The 13,736-nt window shown below is 39.7% G+C and overlaps 1 protein-coding gene across 3 annotated transcripts in view; it reads left to right on the top strand.

Annotated features, from left to right (window-relative positions):
• Nucleotides 1-10,523, top strand: part of OTUD7A (OTU deubiquitinase 7A) — a 99,672-nt gene extending 89,149 nt beyond the window's left edge. For 2 of the 3 annotated variants that reach the window (XM_065733504.1, XM_065733505.1), the window contains exons 13-15: nt 6,680-6,794; nt 7,045-7,129; nt 8,896-10,523. In XM_065733504.1, the coding sequence (XP_065589576.1) occupies nt 6,680-6,794; nt 7,045-7,129; nt 8,896-10,329 (1,634 nt within the window). In that variant the 3' untranslated portion in view covers nt 10,330-10,523. The remainder of the gene's footprint in view (nt 1-6,679; nt 6,795-7,044; nt 7,130-8,895) is intronic. The other variant, XM_065733506.1, reaches the window with a different exon arrangement.
• Nucleotides 10,524-13,736: the final 3,213 nt, after the last annotated feature.

Here is a 13,736-nt window from a genome sequence, read left to right as displayed (position 1 = left end):
TGAGTTCTTGAAGGACTGTATTAATTAGGGTTTGTAAAGCATTTAGAAGGCTAAGTGTGAATCAGGTAATGAAAAACCTTTTCCAGCACATTAAATGCACTTTTTCCATTTAAAAACGTGTAATGAAAATGTTTTTATCTTTATACCTTGTTATCTTCTGTTTAACTTTGTAATAGTGAAAGTGAAGTCTGAACAGATATTTGTGAGTCAAGTTTGTGCTTCTTAGATACAGGATTTAAGTTGCTTATATAGAAATCTGCTTAATAGAAATCTGTAAGTAGTAATGCCAACCAGCACTTGGTCATCTTTCTCTTATTTTCCAGCACCCAAATCCAGGGGAGATAACTAGCTACTACAGGGCTTGATGTGCTGTGAGTTCTCATGTGCCAGACTGTTGTTTGGAACATTTTTTTACTCCAGGCACTCCCTCTCATTAGAGTAGCAAGTCAGTATCTTGTAAAGAATACACCTCCCCCTGTATAACAGAACATAATAGAATAGTTCACTTGGAAAGGATCTTAAAAGATCTCCTAACTTCCTGACCTCTACAGGACTAACCAAAAGCTAAAGCATATCACTGAATGCCTTGTCCAAATACCTCTTGAACGCTGACAGGCATGGGGCACCAACCACCTCTCTGCTGAGTCTTATACCAGTGTTTGATCACCTCAGAGGTAAAGAAGTCATTCCAATGTTCAGTTTGAACTTCCCATTGCTCAGCTCTGTGTCCTCTTGCACCTTGTCATTGGTTACCAGCATTTGTTCCTAACTACAGAAGTCAATATCTATCTATCTTCCTGTGCAAGTAGCTGCAGCTAAATGATAGAAACGTCAACAGTAAATCTCAAGTGATTTAGAGTATGTTAATATTTGGTTCTTCCCCATCTACGCTAAACCTATATCCTGTGTAGCTGGATTATTGCTAGTGCTGTAATCTACAAGGCTACAATAGAATTTTGGCGTATTAATTGCTCCCCTTGTCAGTGTTTGGTCACTCAGTATTGCTGCTAGGTGTTGTCTAGTAGTTACATCTTCACTCATGTAAGAATCAGTGACAACAACAAAAAATCAACAACAAAACAAATGAGAGAAAAAAAACCATTCCTACTAGGGTTTGTAGAGCATTATTTTTATCAAACCACAATGATCTTTATTAGCTGTGAGGTTCTTCTAACTAGCTATGCTCAAGAGAAGCTAGTCTAATAGTAGTTACTCTATAAATATTGTTAAATATTACGTTAGAATATATAAGAATGTTAATCTGGGCACTCTTTAATAAACAAGAAATGTTTAAGTATCCAGAAAATGTAAAGTTGAGGACAGCTTAAGCTGTGGTCTAAGGCAAGTAAAACACCTCATATGTTATGACTGGATTATATCCATCTCAGTTGTCTTTTGCAGTACTTTTGGATCAAGTTAGGGATTGTCATAATGGACATTACCTTTGCTGGTAAATCAAATCACATGGTTGTACTAAATCACACCCCTTGCCCTCCACTGAGACTTGGTCCTGACAAAGGTGTACCCATGTACACACAGATAAATAGATACCATATATATTTGTGTACCATATGTAGGTACACAAACACTTATATATGTATCTCATACATGCAAAATGGTGAAATAAGTAAAAGCTTTACTTGAAAAATGTAGACTTCAGTCAGAGTGCTTCTAATGTATTACAGATTAGACCGTTCACTCATCATTGCTCCTTTGCTGGGAATCAGCCCTTCTGAAATTTTTCGTATCCGAATTAGTCTGAATGCATTGATTTTTGTACAGATCTGCTACTCAGTTTTTGCTAATTCTCAGAGGTGAGCACTCCAGTAGTCAGCTATACCTCGATGATTAGCATAATCGCCTCTGTGGAAGCTTCACTGAATATGTATTAGATTAAAGGCAGACATATCCACCCAGTTATTTCTTTTCCCTTTCTACTCTTCCCCACATACAGAACAGTACCAAGCACTGATAAGAGTTTACAAGTATTTAGTGTTGATAGAACTAAAATAAAGAAGGAAAATAGACACCCCAAATCTAAAAACAGAGGGGAAAAAACCAAAAACAAACAAAAAACCCCAACAAAACAGCAGTATGAATGCAGGCAATTTTAATAAAATCGTGGGGAAAGCGTGATAAATTCGAAGTCAAAGGAAATATTTATGGATTTTGTGAAATGGTAATTTAGTTGCTTCAAGATCTAATATATAGTGGGCTATTTAGATTGCCATTAGATTTTGATGTTGTAATACATTCTCCAAATGTATTTATAACAGTTTACTACTACTGGTGTGTTGTGAAATGCAAAGCCAGTAGTTCTTCAGCTTGTGACTGGTTGAAAGCAAGCTAGGTGGATTTACATATATGTTTGAAGGAACACAGACTCCTAAGTAGGTAGACTGGAAGCAGTCAGGCTCCTGGTTTCGTTACTCCCATATTCTTCTGAGAACAAATAGTGTAACCCTGAGTCAAAATATGGCAGTATGTACAGCTGGGACAGCACTATTTACTTCTGCATCTTCTGTAGTGTTGAAGTGTAATTAAAATAATGGAAATCTAAGACTCTTGAGCATTCATACAAATTGTTGCTTTAAGATAGCATACACTTCCCTAAACCATTATGTTTTTCCAGGCTTTCACATGAAAAATGGTATATTATGATGATAGTTTTAAATTACTATTCATTATTGCCAAAACTCCACATTTTTTAAAAATCATTAAGCTACAAAGCTCACTTAAGTTTAAGTATGGGTATAAAATGAATTCATCCAGCTGTCGCTACAGATTGCTATGCTGCCACCTCTAGCACAGAAAGAGGGGACACGTGTGACTTTTCAGTCTCAAATCAAACTTCCAGCTCCAGCCTGCTGTGAATAAATCTTGCCATTTAAGCTTCCAGTTCCACTTTCATGAAATCCAGAGCTAATAGGGGGCGTATCAAGACAAGCAGAACTCAAGATGAACTCATCTGTCTTTGCTCCTTTGGTGGCAAAGGGAAAGGTGTTTTTGCTGAAGACGTGATCTGGCTTTAGAAGAATTTAGTGGGGGGAGCTTGAAGTTATTGAGGTATGAGTGCTCCACATTTTTTTCCTGATGACTGCAAAGGTGTTTTAAATCCCTAATGAATACATCTACTTGTAAATGTGGAACATGTGATTTTTGAGATCGCTGGAGTGAATTTAATTTAGTCCTTCTTCCTAGAGAGTGGTTTAGCGGCAACTGAATATCTTGCATTCAGCTTCCTAACCCTACATGCGTTCCATCTGATTTTTGGATGTATTTTGGTATTTCCCATGGTTGTGGGACAGGGAGCGTACTGCAGCTCTGCAGTTGTCAACGCAGAGAAAGCTGTTTATTAAAATGATGAAATGGAGGAAGAACTGTTTAAGGACAGATTCTCATGAAAGACTCTGACATCCAGTTAGTTAAATCACCCTTCTTGGAAGGAACTGAGGTTTTTTGTTTTCTTTTTTTAAAGAGATTGTATGGTATGGGCAACACTGCAGGTTGTTGTGTGTGTCAGGCTTTTGTGTTGGTGGAGACTGAATTATAACAGAAAAATGGAATAAAATTGATCTAGAAGTCAGATATCCAATGAGAAAATGAATCCAGTCAGCTTGGTTAGCCTGCAGTAGCGTAGCTGTTGCAGGGGTCTGCAGGTAGGTGCTGGGCAGTAGCGGCCTTTGTACTGCACTTTGTACTGCACAGTACTGGCCTTTGTGTATTGCACACTGGGACAGTGCAGCAGCCTTCTAGCTCAGTCTGTAGAAGAGCCCTTATGAAAAAGCTCTTCATATAGGAACCATTTTCTGAACAATATACTGACAAATGATATGAAACACCCTGTGAGAAATTAAAGTCCGCAAAGCAAATTCTTACAGTTCAATAAGGTATAGGTGATGGAGGGAAGGAATTTCGGATAGCCTTCTAAGGGTACTGTCTCCCTGCTGGTGGTTGCTGCTGGTATGCTGCAGCCAGGACAGGAATGTTACCATGTTCTGCTCATGTCTGTTGGAAATTGTAGAGCTGTCTTCCTGTATATCATGCCTCCACGTCTTTGATGTTAATCTTTCTTTTACTTCAAATCCCACTGATGGTGCAACAAGGCAATTTCTAGAGTGGCCAGAAGACATTCCTTTGTCTCTGACCACTGCCCAGAGAAGCTGTGGGTGCCCTATCCCTAGAGGTGTTCAGAGCCAGTTTGGGTGGGGCTTTGGGCAGCCTGATCTGGTGGGAAGCGTCCCTGCAGAGCAGTGAAATTGGATGATCTTTAAGGACCCTTCCAACCCAAATTGTGTTGCAATTCTGTGATAGTATCAGTAGGCTGGCAGGAAGCTCCTTTATTTCAGGCATGACTTTCTACCTTAGTTTGATACTTCACTACTGCGGATTACTTCTGTGAGCCAATGTGTGTACAGATTGAACTGAACACGTGGAACTTGGCTGTCTCTGGAATAATTCTCGAGTTAGGGAAACTGCCACTCACCAAAGCCCATGGCCACTGTGTCATCTTCTAAGTGATGTGATTGACAGAAGATAGGGAAGGGTACTGCTCATTGCATTTAGTGGTACACCTAATATTACAAGCCATCTCTTCCTGTTAATGACCCAGCACATGACCTTGGGTTTGCGAACAAGATCCCGTGTCTGATTTCTTCCACAAGTGCTAGCACTAATGTTAAATATTCATCTCGTGGTTAGAAACTTTTTGTGGGTATTTCCTACACCTGCAGTCATAAATAACAGGTGCTGGGAGAGAATTTGTTACCAAATATCCAGTATAGCATCAGTAACATGAAATGTTGGCTTCACGTACAGGTTCACTGAGGTTAGCTGCAAGGGTTGTTGACTCAAAATAATACTGATTTTGTATGATCTGATTTTAGATGTTTTACTGCAGGGTCTTGAATAACAAGCTTCAACTCTGTGAAGCAGGAGAGAATGCTTGGCATTAAATCTGGCACGAAGGGAATGCTTTGGCATTTGACTGTAAAAACTGGTTGCTGTTAGAGACTGCTGACAGCTAACAGCATTGTGCTTGTTCTTCAAATGCTCTGACAGGAAATAGATTGGCACACGGATGTGTGTTTATCTTGCCAACACTGAGGTGTTGGCAGCTTTGGTATGGTGGAAAGGAGAGCTGCGATCATGAGGGCTGGAATATGGTTGCGAAGGCACCACAGTATGTGGCCAGATTCTGAACCATCAGAAGACTGAGAGCTTAGAGCTTTGACTTTGAAGAAGCATCTCTTAGAGTCAGACACAGTATGTATATTCAACATGAGGAGTGTTTCTCCAGGTAATAGTGATATTTTATAAGCAGTCAGCAGCTGAAGTTGATTAATCTCCAGCTGTTCTGTACTGTATTTGCTGTTAAAATGGGGAAAATATTTCTGAAATTACCTACTGTAGGCAGCAGGGGGCAACGTTTCCACGAGATTCAGAGTTAACAGACCTGCAGAGAAGATGAAAAATAAGCATATTTTCTGCACTTGACAAGCTACCTGAATCTAATATCAACTTAAAAATGTTAGTAAAAAATCAGTTTGTATTTCCTGCATTCTTTCAAGTCAGTATTAATATTTAGCCAAAAACACTGTGCACATATATAGCATATTTTCTCAACTTCAAGAAATACTGTAAACAACACGTAACCAATAAACACCATAAACGTGCAGTAATTCACTGCCATATTACTGCATGATTTCCCTGTATTTTTTGCTCCTTGGCTTTGCTGGAGTAGCTACACAGGTAAAGCTACATAGGTTAAGGGCTGTGGCACAGAAAATGAAATTCCTTGATTGGCTGTCAGAGAAACAGCAGTGACCTGCATTGTGCTGAGGATCTTGCCCAGTCCTTCGACAGCTTTTCTGGCTGTTTTCTAATGAAATGGAAGCAAATTGCTGGTTTTAATTAAAGCTGACTGTGCTTTTCTCTTAGTTTATTGGTGGTGATGAATGATAGACACCCCGTGAAGTCAAAGTGCAATCTCTGCATGCTGAGTGTAAAGCAGAGTCATCAAGATATGTCAGAAGGCAGAGAGCTGTGGCAGGGAGGGGCAAGAACAGAATAGCCAAAACAGATAGACAGTGATGCTGGGTTATTACAGCAGTACTGCTTTTTCCCCTGCACTTAAGACAGGTCTTGAACTGACCTCTTAGCTCATATATATGTTGATCTTTGCTCCTCAATTATGCTAATTCACAGTTTGAGAGCAGAATACCTGTAACAACTGTTTGCTTTGCCACATAATGCTTTTATCAATATATTTTTATTTCTTTGTCAGTGGAAAACAAAACAGTACTAACCTGAAAATGAAAAATATTTAACGAATTTATGCATCTGCACAAGAGATGCAGAGGAATACTTCAACATTTTATTGCTTTCAGTTGTTCTGTCTCCAGGAAATATTGATGGTGCTGTACAAAATGGCAGCATTGTTATCCCTGAGGTCCTTTCTCTGCCTCTAGTGACTACTTGTCAGTAGCAGTTGGTGTGTTACTCCCTTCCTTCCTTCCTCTATCACACGAACATGAAAATACAGATGAGCCAGACTGCAGCACATCCACCTTCTGGCCTTTGTCTTTACCCACATTTTTTAACCTGCTTTTCGCAGCAGAATTTTTTGTCTCTGTTCTGTGCTCCCCCCGCCCTGATCCTTGTTTTTTCTCTACTTCAGCGGTGATCCCCCTGACTGACTCTGAACACAAGTTACTGCCTTTGCACTTTGCGGTTGATCCTGGGAAAGACTGGGAGTGGGGAAAAGATGACAATGACAACACCAGATTGGCCAAGTAAGACCTTCCTGTAACTTTAGTTATTAAGCAGTAAAATGTCTTGAGCTGTACCTAATCTTAAGTATTGTAAGAGCTGCTACCAGAAAGAACTTCGTTGGTGTTTTCTGGCTATGTGGGAGATGGGTGGGTCTCCAGCTGGCAGACACAGATGAAGCTGCTGTTGTGCTGGGCAGGGTTGTCTCTCCTGGTTGTGCTTTTTCTCTCAGGGTGTTTTTGACTGTTTGTTCCCTTCTGTTTTCATCCTTAGTTTGATTCTGTCTCTCGAGGCAAAACTTAACCTTCTGCACAGCTATATGAATGTAACATGGATTCGCATACCATCTGAAACACGGGTAAGGTAAACTTCCTCCTCAGTCTAAACCAAATAAGTAATATGAGGCACAGTATGGTGTTGTGTAGGGTATGCTGTATGTCCTGGCCAGCTGGCTGGAACCACCTGTATCCTAGCAGCAGAAACAAGTCATTTGTGGCACACCGTCAATGCCACCAGGCGTGTAGATTTCTCGTGCTCTGTTTTTAAGACAGGTGCTTGTATATTTTTTGCAATTTATATTCTGTTCTGAAGTGTATTTTTCTAGCTTTATCTTTCTTTTACCTATGTCAGTAGTCCCTTTACTTCAGAAAAATAAAATAGGCCTTCTCTAACTATTTTTTTTCTCAGAATCTTGGCTTGCTCTTCTAATACCACTGTTAGGTCACCAGTCCTCAGCTCCTTTCTCTTTTTAAGAACAGATTTGAACTCCTGGACAGCCTCCAGTGTAGAGTGGCTGACAAAAGGCCGCAGACTGGCACTAAACTGGAGCCTGGTTCTTTCAGAAAACTATCTTAGAACTAAGCCCAGCTGGCACCTTATCAGCTGCAAATTTCTCTGCAAATTACATTGAATAGATTGAGGGTTAGTCTGAAGGCAGAAGGTTGCTAGGAGAAGATGGAGGTGATTTAGACAGCCTGCACAGATGGTATTTGAAAGGAGGAAACCAACACAAAAGGAAAAAGGGTTTAACAAGCTGCAGGAGAGAAAAAAAATCCATTTTTCTACAGTTTCACCCTAAATCAGTAGCCCCACCGCATCAGAAAGAGACAAAATTGTCCTGTTATTGTAAGCTGTGAGCCTAAAACTACATGGGACCTGCGTCACCTCTCCCTGCTTCAGGGATTCCAGACAAGAGGATGATTAAATGCTCAGGGACAAGAAGCAGGTCTGAGTTTCTTCAGTGGAGGTATATACGTCTCCAGAGCAGTTCTATATCACTATGCCTGGTTAAGTGTTTTGTATTTACCATTAGCAGGTTGGTGTTTTTTGATGCCTGTATTCAAAACTAAGTTTTGCGGGACCAACTACAGACAAATTTTAAATTGTCCTTGGATCCTCTTGCTACATTTTCAAGGAAGATACTTTATCACCTTACCTATAACATGGCTGGGGACTCAGACTTCTTGCATCTCTTTTATCTGCACTGCAACTCCAGTGAACAGACGTTACTGGTCTGTGTGCTTAAGTTTAATGTCAGACAAGATGTTTACCTCTGTTGCATTGTAGCTCTGATTTTAAAGCACTGGAGGCCTGAACAATAAATAAACAAAGTTTTATGGATTTCGTGAAATATTACTACAGACAGGTTTGTATGGTGCACACTCCTCACAGCTTTCAGCAGAATCTTGCTAATTTTCCAGTGTGGTGCTATCAGTTCCCTTCTGGGCTGCCTGCACACTGGGAGGCTGCAAGTATTATGGATGCTTCCAGTTCAGTGACTGGTTTCTCTATGCAGGCCAGCCACTGCACTGGTCAGTGTGAACGGGGAGATTGAGCTGCAGGCTTCTCTTGATGAGTGCACTAACCATTATTCAGACAGTGATTTTCACAGACATCTGAATGACTGACCTCTACTCTACAAACGTGCTTGAAGTGAATCAAAGGGTACTGCAGGAGCAAGCAAGATAGGACAGCCAAATAGGAAAGAAACCCATCTAAAATATCAGTGTTTAAATTAAAAAGTATGCTTCTGAAGTTAATGTCAAAGTTTGTATTAGATTATGCTTTTTTGCACCAACTATGAAACTGATATTTCTCTATCTAATCATAATTAATTTTCCATAGCAGGCCCCTTTGGCTCAACCAGAATCCCCTACAGCTTCAGCTGGGGAAGACGTTCAGTCTCTGGCTGACTCAATGGACTCGGACCGAGATTCCATCTGTAGTAATTCCAACGGCAGTAATGGAAAAAACAGTAAAGAAAAAGAAAAGGAAAAACAGAGGAAGGATAAAGACAAAAACAGGACGGATTCAGTTGCCAATAAAATAGGAAACCTCAGTAAAACCCTAGGAATTAAGCTGAAAAAGAACATGGGTGGTCTTGGAGGCCTGGTGCATGGCAAAATGAGCAGGGCAAATTCAGGTAATGGGAAAAATGGCGACACCATAGAGAAAGTCAAAGAGAAGAAGTCCAAGTCTCGAAAAGGTAGCAAAGAGGAATCTGGACAGTCTGCAAGCACTTCTCCATCTGAAAAGACCACTCCATCTCCTACTGACAGAGCTAGCAACTCACCTATTGAAAAAATGAACCCAAAATCTTTCTCTGACAAGCAGACTGACCCGTGGAAGTACAGCACTGATGTGAAACTCAGCCTCAATATTTTGCGAGCAGCTATGCAGGGTGAACGAAAGTTTATTTTTGCTGGCCTTCTTTTGACCAGCCATAGACATCAGTTCCACGAGGAGATGATTGGTTATTACCTGACCAGTGCACAGGAGCGTTTCAATGCTGAGCAGGAGCAGAAAAGAAAGGATGCTGAGAAAAAGGCTGCATTGAGTGGGTCATCTAGTAGGAAGCTGGAGCCAGAAGCATATTCAAAAGAAAAGTTAGAAACATCTCCTCAGGATAGGGCATCACCTGTCTTGCCTCAAAGCCATACGACTCAGCTGGTTTTAAAATTTAAAGATCGCACTAGTCCCACTCCTGGGTCATTTTCTTCACCTAGTAATGGTGCTAAGAAAAATGGACCCATTCCAGTATCTGCCCACTATAGCCATACACCACCTGTTCAAAGGCAAAGTGTCATCCATTTGCATGATGTCAACTCCAAGCCATCGAGCTTCCAAGATGACACCTACAAGCCAGTGGTTGGCACATTAAAAACCTGTGCTACGTATCCCCAACAAAACAGATCGCTGTCTTCTCAGAGCTACAGCCCAGCCCGGATAACTGGTATCCGTACAGTGAACACAGTGGAATCGCTGAGTTATGCCATGCCTACTGAACACAAGTCTCAGACATACACTAATGGATTCAATACCGGCGATATTAGAGACTGCTTAGAATATGCTGATGAGGATGCTCCTCAGACCTGGTTGAACAATGATAAAAATCAAGGCAGAAGCACAGTTTGCCCAATATATCCCATCCAGCAAAACCGCTGTAAGAAGGATAACTGTTCCTTTTATGGTCGTCCTGAGACTGACAATTACTGTTCATACTGCTACAAAGAAGAGCTGAAGCGCAGGGAGAGGGAAAGTAAGGGACACAGGCATTGAGGATTTTTCTGTGACTGTATTTAGTTTTACCATTTTCTTACTTCCAGAGTTAACAGTGTTGAATTGCAGTAAAAGGAATCGTTCAAAAAAGAATAAAGGATTGATGAGTAAATAGTCTCTAGCTTTTCGCTTATCCTGGGCAATGAGGAAATAATAGGATTAATTTATCATAAAAAAATATATTATTTTCCATTTTGTCAGTGTCTTTTTTACATATTCTGGGTAAGCTGAAGGGTTGTTTACTTCTTTGTCAGTGCTGTGTGTATGTTTGGTCAAAAATTTACTAATGGTGCCTGAATTTACACTGACATCACTCAGGTAGTAGTATGGTAGGGGAAAGTCATAATACTGGAGCTGTGGTGTTGTAGTACGGTAGTATCTGCCTTGTAAACATTGGAAATTCTGTAGCTATTAAGAGAGTATTTTTTTCCTCAGCAAGAATAATTTTTTCATAGCTTTTCTTTCTTTCAGGAGGGAAGTGATTTTTGCATAACACACATCTTTAACATGGCAGCATACTGTGTTAGCACTAACATTCACACTCACTTTAGGCCGAGATGGTGTGATTCTAGGAGACTGGAAGTGAAAGGTCTGAACTCATGAGGGCTGTAGCTCTTCTTGATTTTAAGTTCTTACTGGTTATTTCTACATTTCCATTGCAAAGTAGATTTGCACCATTTTTACTTGTAGTGCATTTTAAGCAGGTTTAATTAAAAAATATATTAATAATAATAACACTATGACCTGAAAGACTTCACTTCCTAATGAAAAAAAAAAAAACCAGCAAAGAAAACTCGTGTGCAGTACCTGAATCTGAATAGTATTATCCTGGCTGCTAAAATATGAGAAAAAATATATTAAAATCAAAGTATAAAAATAGTATTAGATATGGAAAATGCAGTGACTAGCTAGGAAACGTGGGGTCAGTTTGGAGCTGAATGAACTGCTTGTCAGAACAAGTGTATTGCATCTCTGGACTGCCTTATCCATTATAGAAATTTAATCACTGTTTATTCCTTTTCCAACATTGCTGACTGATAGTTATTGGAAATGCAATTACTTCTGAGCATTTCTTGAAGACGTTTGACCCCGCCTGTTTTTGAGTCCTCTCCTTCAAGGAGTCGTACATCTACCAGGAGGTTTCAGGATGGCTATAAAATGCCTGAAGGTACAAATGCCTTCTACTAGCACAGATTTGCACAAGCCTGATTTCCAAATATTTGCAGAAGGCTTTGCAGTACCTTTGAAAATAAAGCTGTGCTCATAGAAACGTTTCTGTAATGCAAATACCAGAAACACTGTTGAAATAGATGCTTGAAGTTAGCAAGTTTTCTTGAAACTAGTATATTCATTTTCTTTATACCTTTCCACTGCCTATTAGCATAAGAGTAGGTCTTTACAATGTCTAGGCTGATGAACCACTGCTTACAAGCAATTTCCCTACATTTTTAAGCTCATTTTTCACAAATAAGTTAAGCATTACCTTCAAAAATGCTTGCTGTGCCATCTAAAGGTGCAGGACGTGAGTTCTGCCTCATGCATTACAGAATAGCATTTTTCTGGCCTGCATAGAACAGGTTATTTCCCAGGGATCATTGTTTCTGCTGCTTTTCTGCTGTACCCCAATTTTGACTCTAGGCATGATTGTCTTGTATACAGTTAACAGTAATTAGCCTTGAAGCCAAGACCGGAGGAGTCTGTGAAACACAATACACAGTCTCATGCTGATGTTTACTTGCTTTCTGAAAAGCAATGTGCACTTACTCATGTCCCTCATAAATTTGTGAAACTGAACACATGCTTAAAATTGACCATAGGAGGAAGATTTAAAAAACGCTTTTGGAATAAGTCCATTAGTTACTCCTAAAAGTCATGGTCCTTCTCGTGTGCTGTTCCATGAATCCAGACCTGTACTTTATATATTTATGCAGTATATTGAGCACACACTGGATGCCAATGAAATTGCAGCCTGTCATAAAAGGGAAATATTGGAAATCCCAATGAGAAATTAAAACTCATTGGGACTTTTGTCCTTCAGGTAAGCAGGTTCTAGTCACGTGTTTCTGTGACTCTGGCTGAAAACACTGGTGTAAGCAGTGTCCTCTTTGGGTTAACTGTTGTGAGGATATGCTAGTTCTTATTGACAAAGAAATCTGTGGCTTCAAATTATGCTAGAAAAGGATGGATTATGTTAAAACAAATCAGGCATTCAATTAGATTGTATTTGCTGTTGAGATGGATGAATCTGACAGAATGAAACTTCATGTAATAAATATTTAAGTACAGCATCACAGTAGCAGTTGCATTTGATGCTCTGGGAAATGCTTGTGTTAAGTTATGCTTGAAAACCACCATATTAGCAGCATTGTGCACCAACCCACAGATCTGAGTCAGTTGTTTCCTTTCTGAATGAGAACAGTGCATGTCTAAAACCAAGGAATTACCATGAGAATTTACTGCTTTACATTTTTCAAAGGAATTGTTTCTGAAGTGCATTTTTAAGATACACTATTCACAAAATGAAGTTAACAGAAGGGAAGTATTTAGATATAGGACTCTTATAATAGAATCGTGTCACAGAGTCTTTTTCTGTGCCTGACCTGAGGCTGCCTGTTACTGCTTAGCCCAAGCTGTACAGAAATCACTTTTGATTTTGGAGATCCCTGTCCATTTTTTCTCTTAGCTCATATGGCTGCAGTACATGCATGTATTTATGCATTTGTATGTGCTTTTTTTCTTTGATAGCAATTGGAAAACCCAGATTCCAAAAGTACGGACCAAAGCCTGGATAGATTACACACTCACAAAATAGAGCCAAAATCAGCAGGAGATGCTTAGATTGGAGGAAGCTGGAATTTTTAAAGTGCATGAATGTGCAGTGTTTAAACCTATTAATTTGTTCATAAACTCAGATACAGAAGTCTGCTCATAACAGAGGAGGCCTGTAATGCATAATGGGTTTCAGTCACGCTTTATATTGAAGTTCCATTTAAAATGGTTTATAGGGCATTAATAAACTACTGCTAGACTTCACAAGCATTTTTTTTTTCAGATGTAGGTGTCAGTTGTAACAGTCCACTAACAAGCAGCTCATTCAGGAGAAGATGAGATAGATTATCAAAAGTGACTTAATTTTTCAAGTGATTTTTAAATGATTGATCAATTTCTTGTTAATATAATTCATTATGCTTTATAAGTGCAATGGAAACAGTGCATGTGACCCAGATTTCTTCAGCAATTAGTTCCTTCCTCCTAAGTCACAGGTAACACGAGAAGCATCGGTGAAAGAAAAGTGCTCTATTTGGAGACTGTGTTTATTTCTTAGTGCATCTAAATAGGCCAAGTGAAGTCTTCAGGGTCATCTTTTCTAAATTGCAAAACTCATGGTATGAGCAGCATCGCTTGTT

This window comes from Cyrtonyx montezumae, unplaced genomic scaffold (genome assembly GCF_038088225.1).
Source record: "Cyrtonyx montezumae isolate F1298 unplaced genomic scaffold, pur_monq_1.0 scaffold_17, whole genome shotgun sequence".
Taxonomy (NCBI): domain Eukaryota; kingdom Metazoa; phylum Chordata; class Aves; order Galliformes; family Odontophoridae; genus Cyrtonyx; species Cyrtonyx montezumae.
This window is presented reverse-complemented; position numbering and strand designations above follow the sequence as displayed.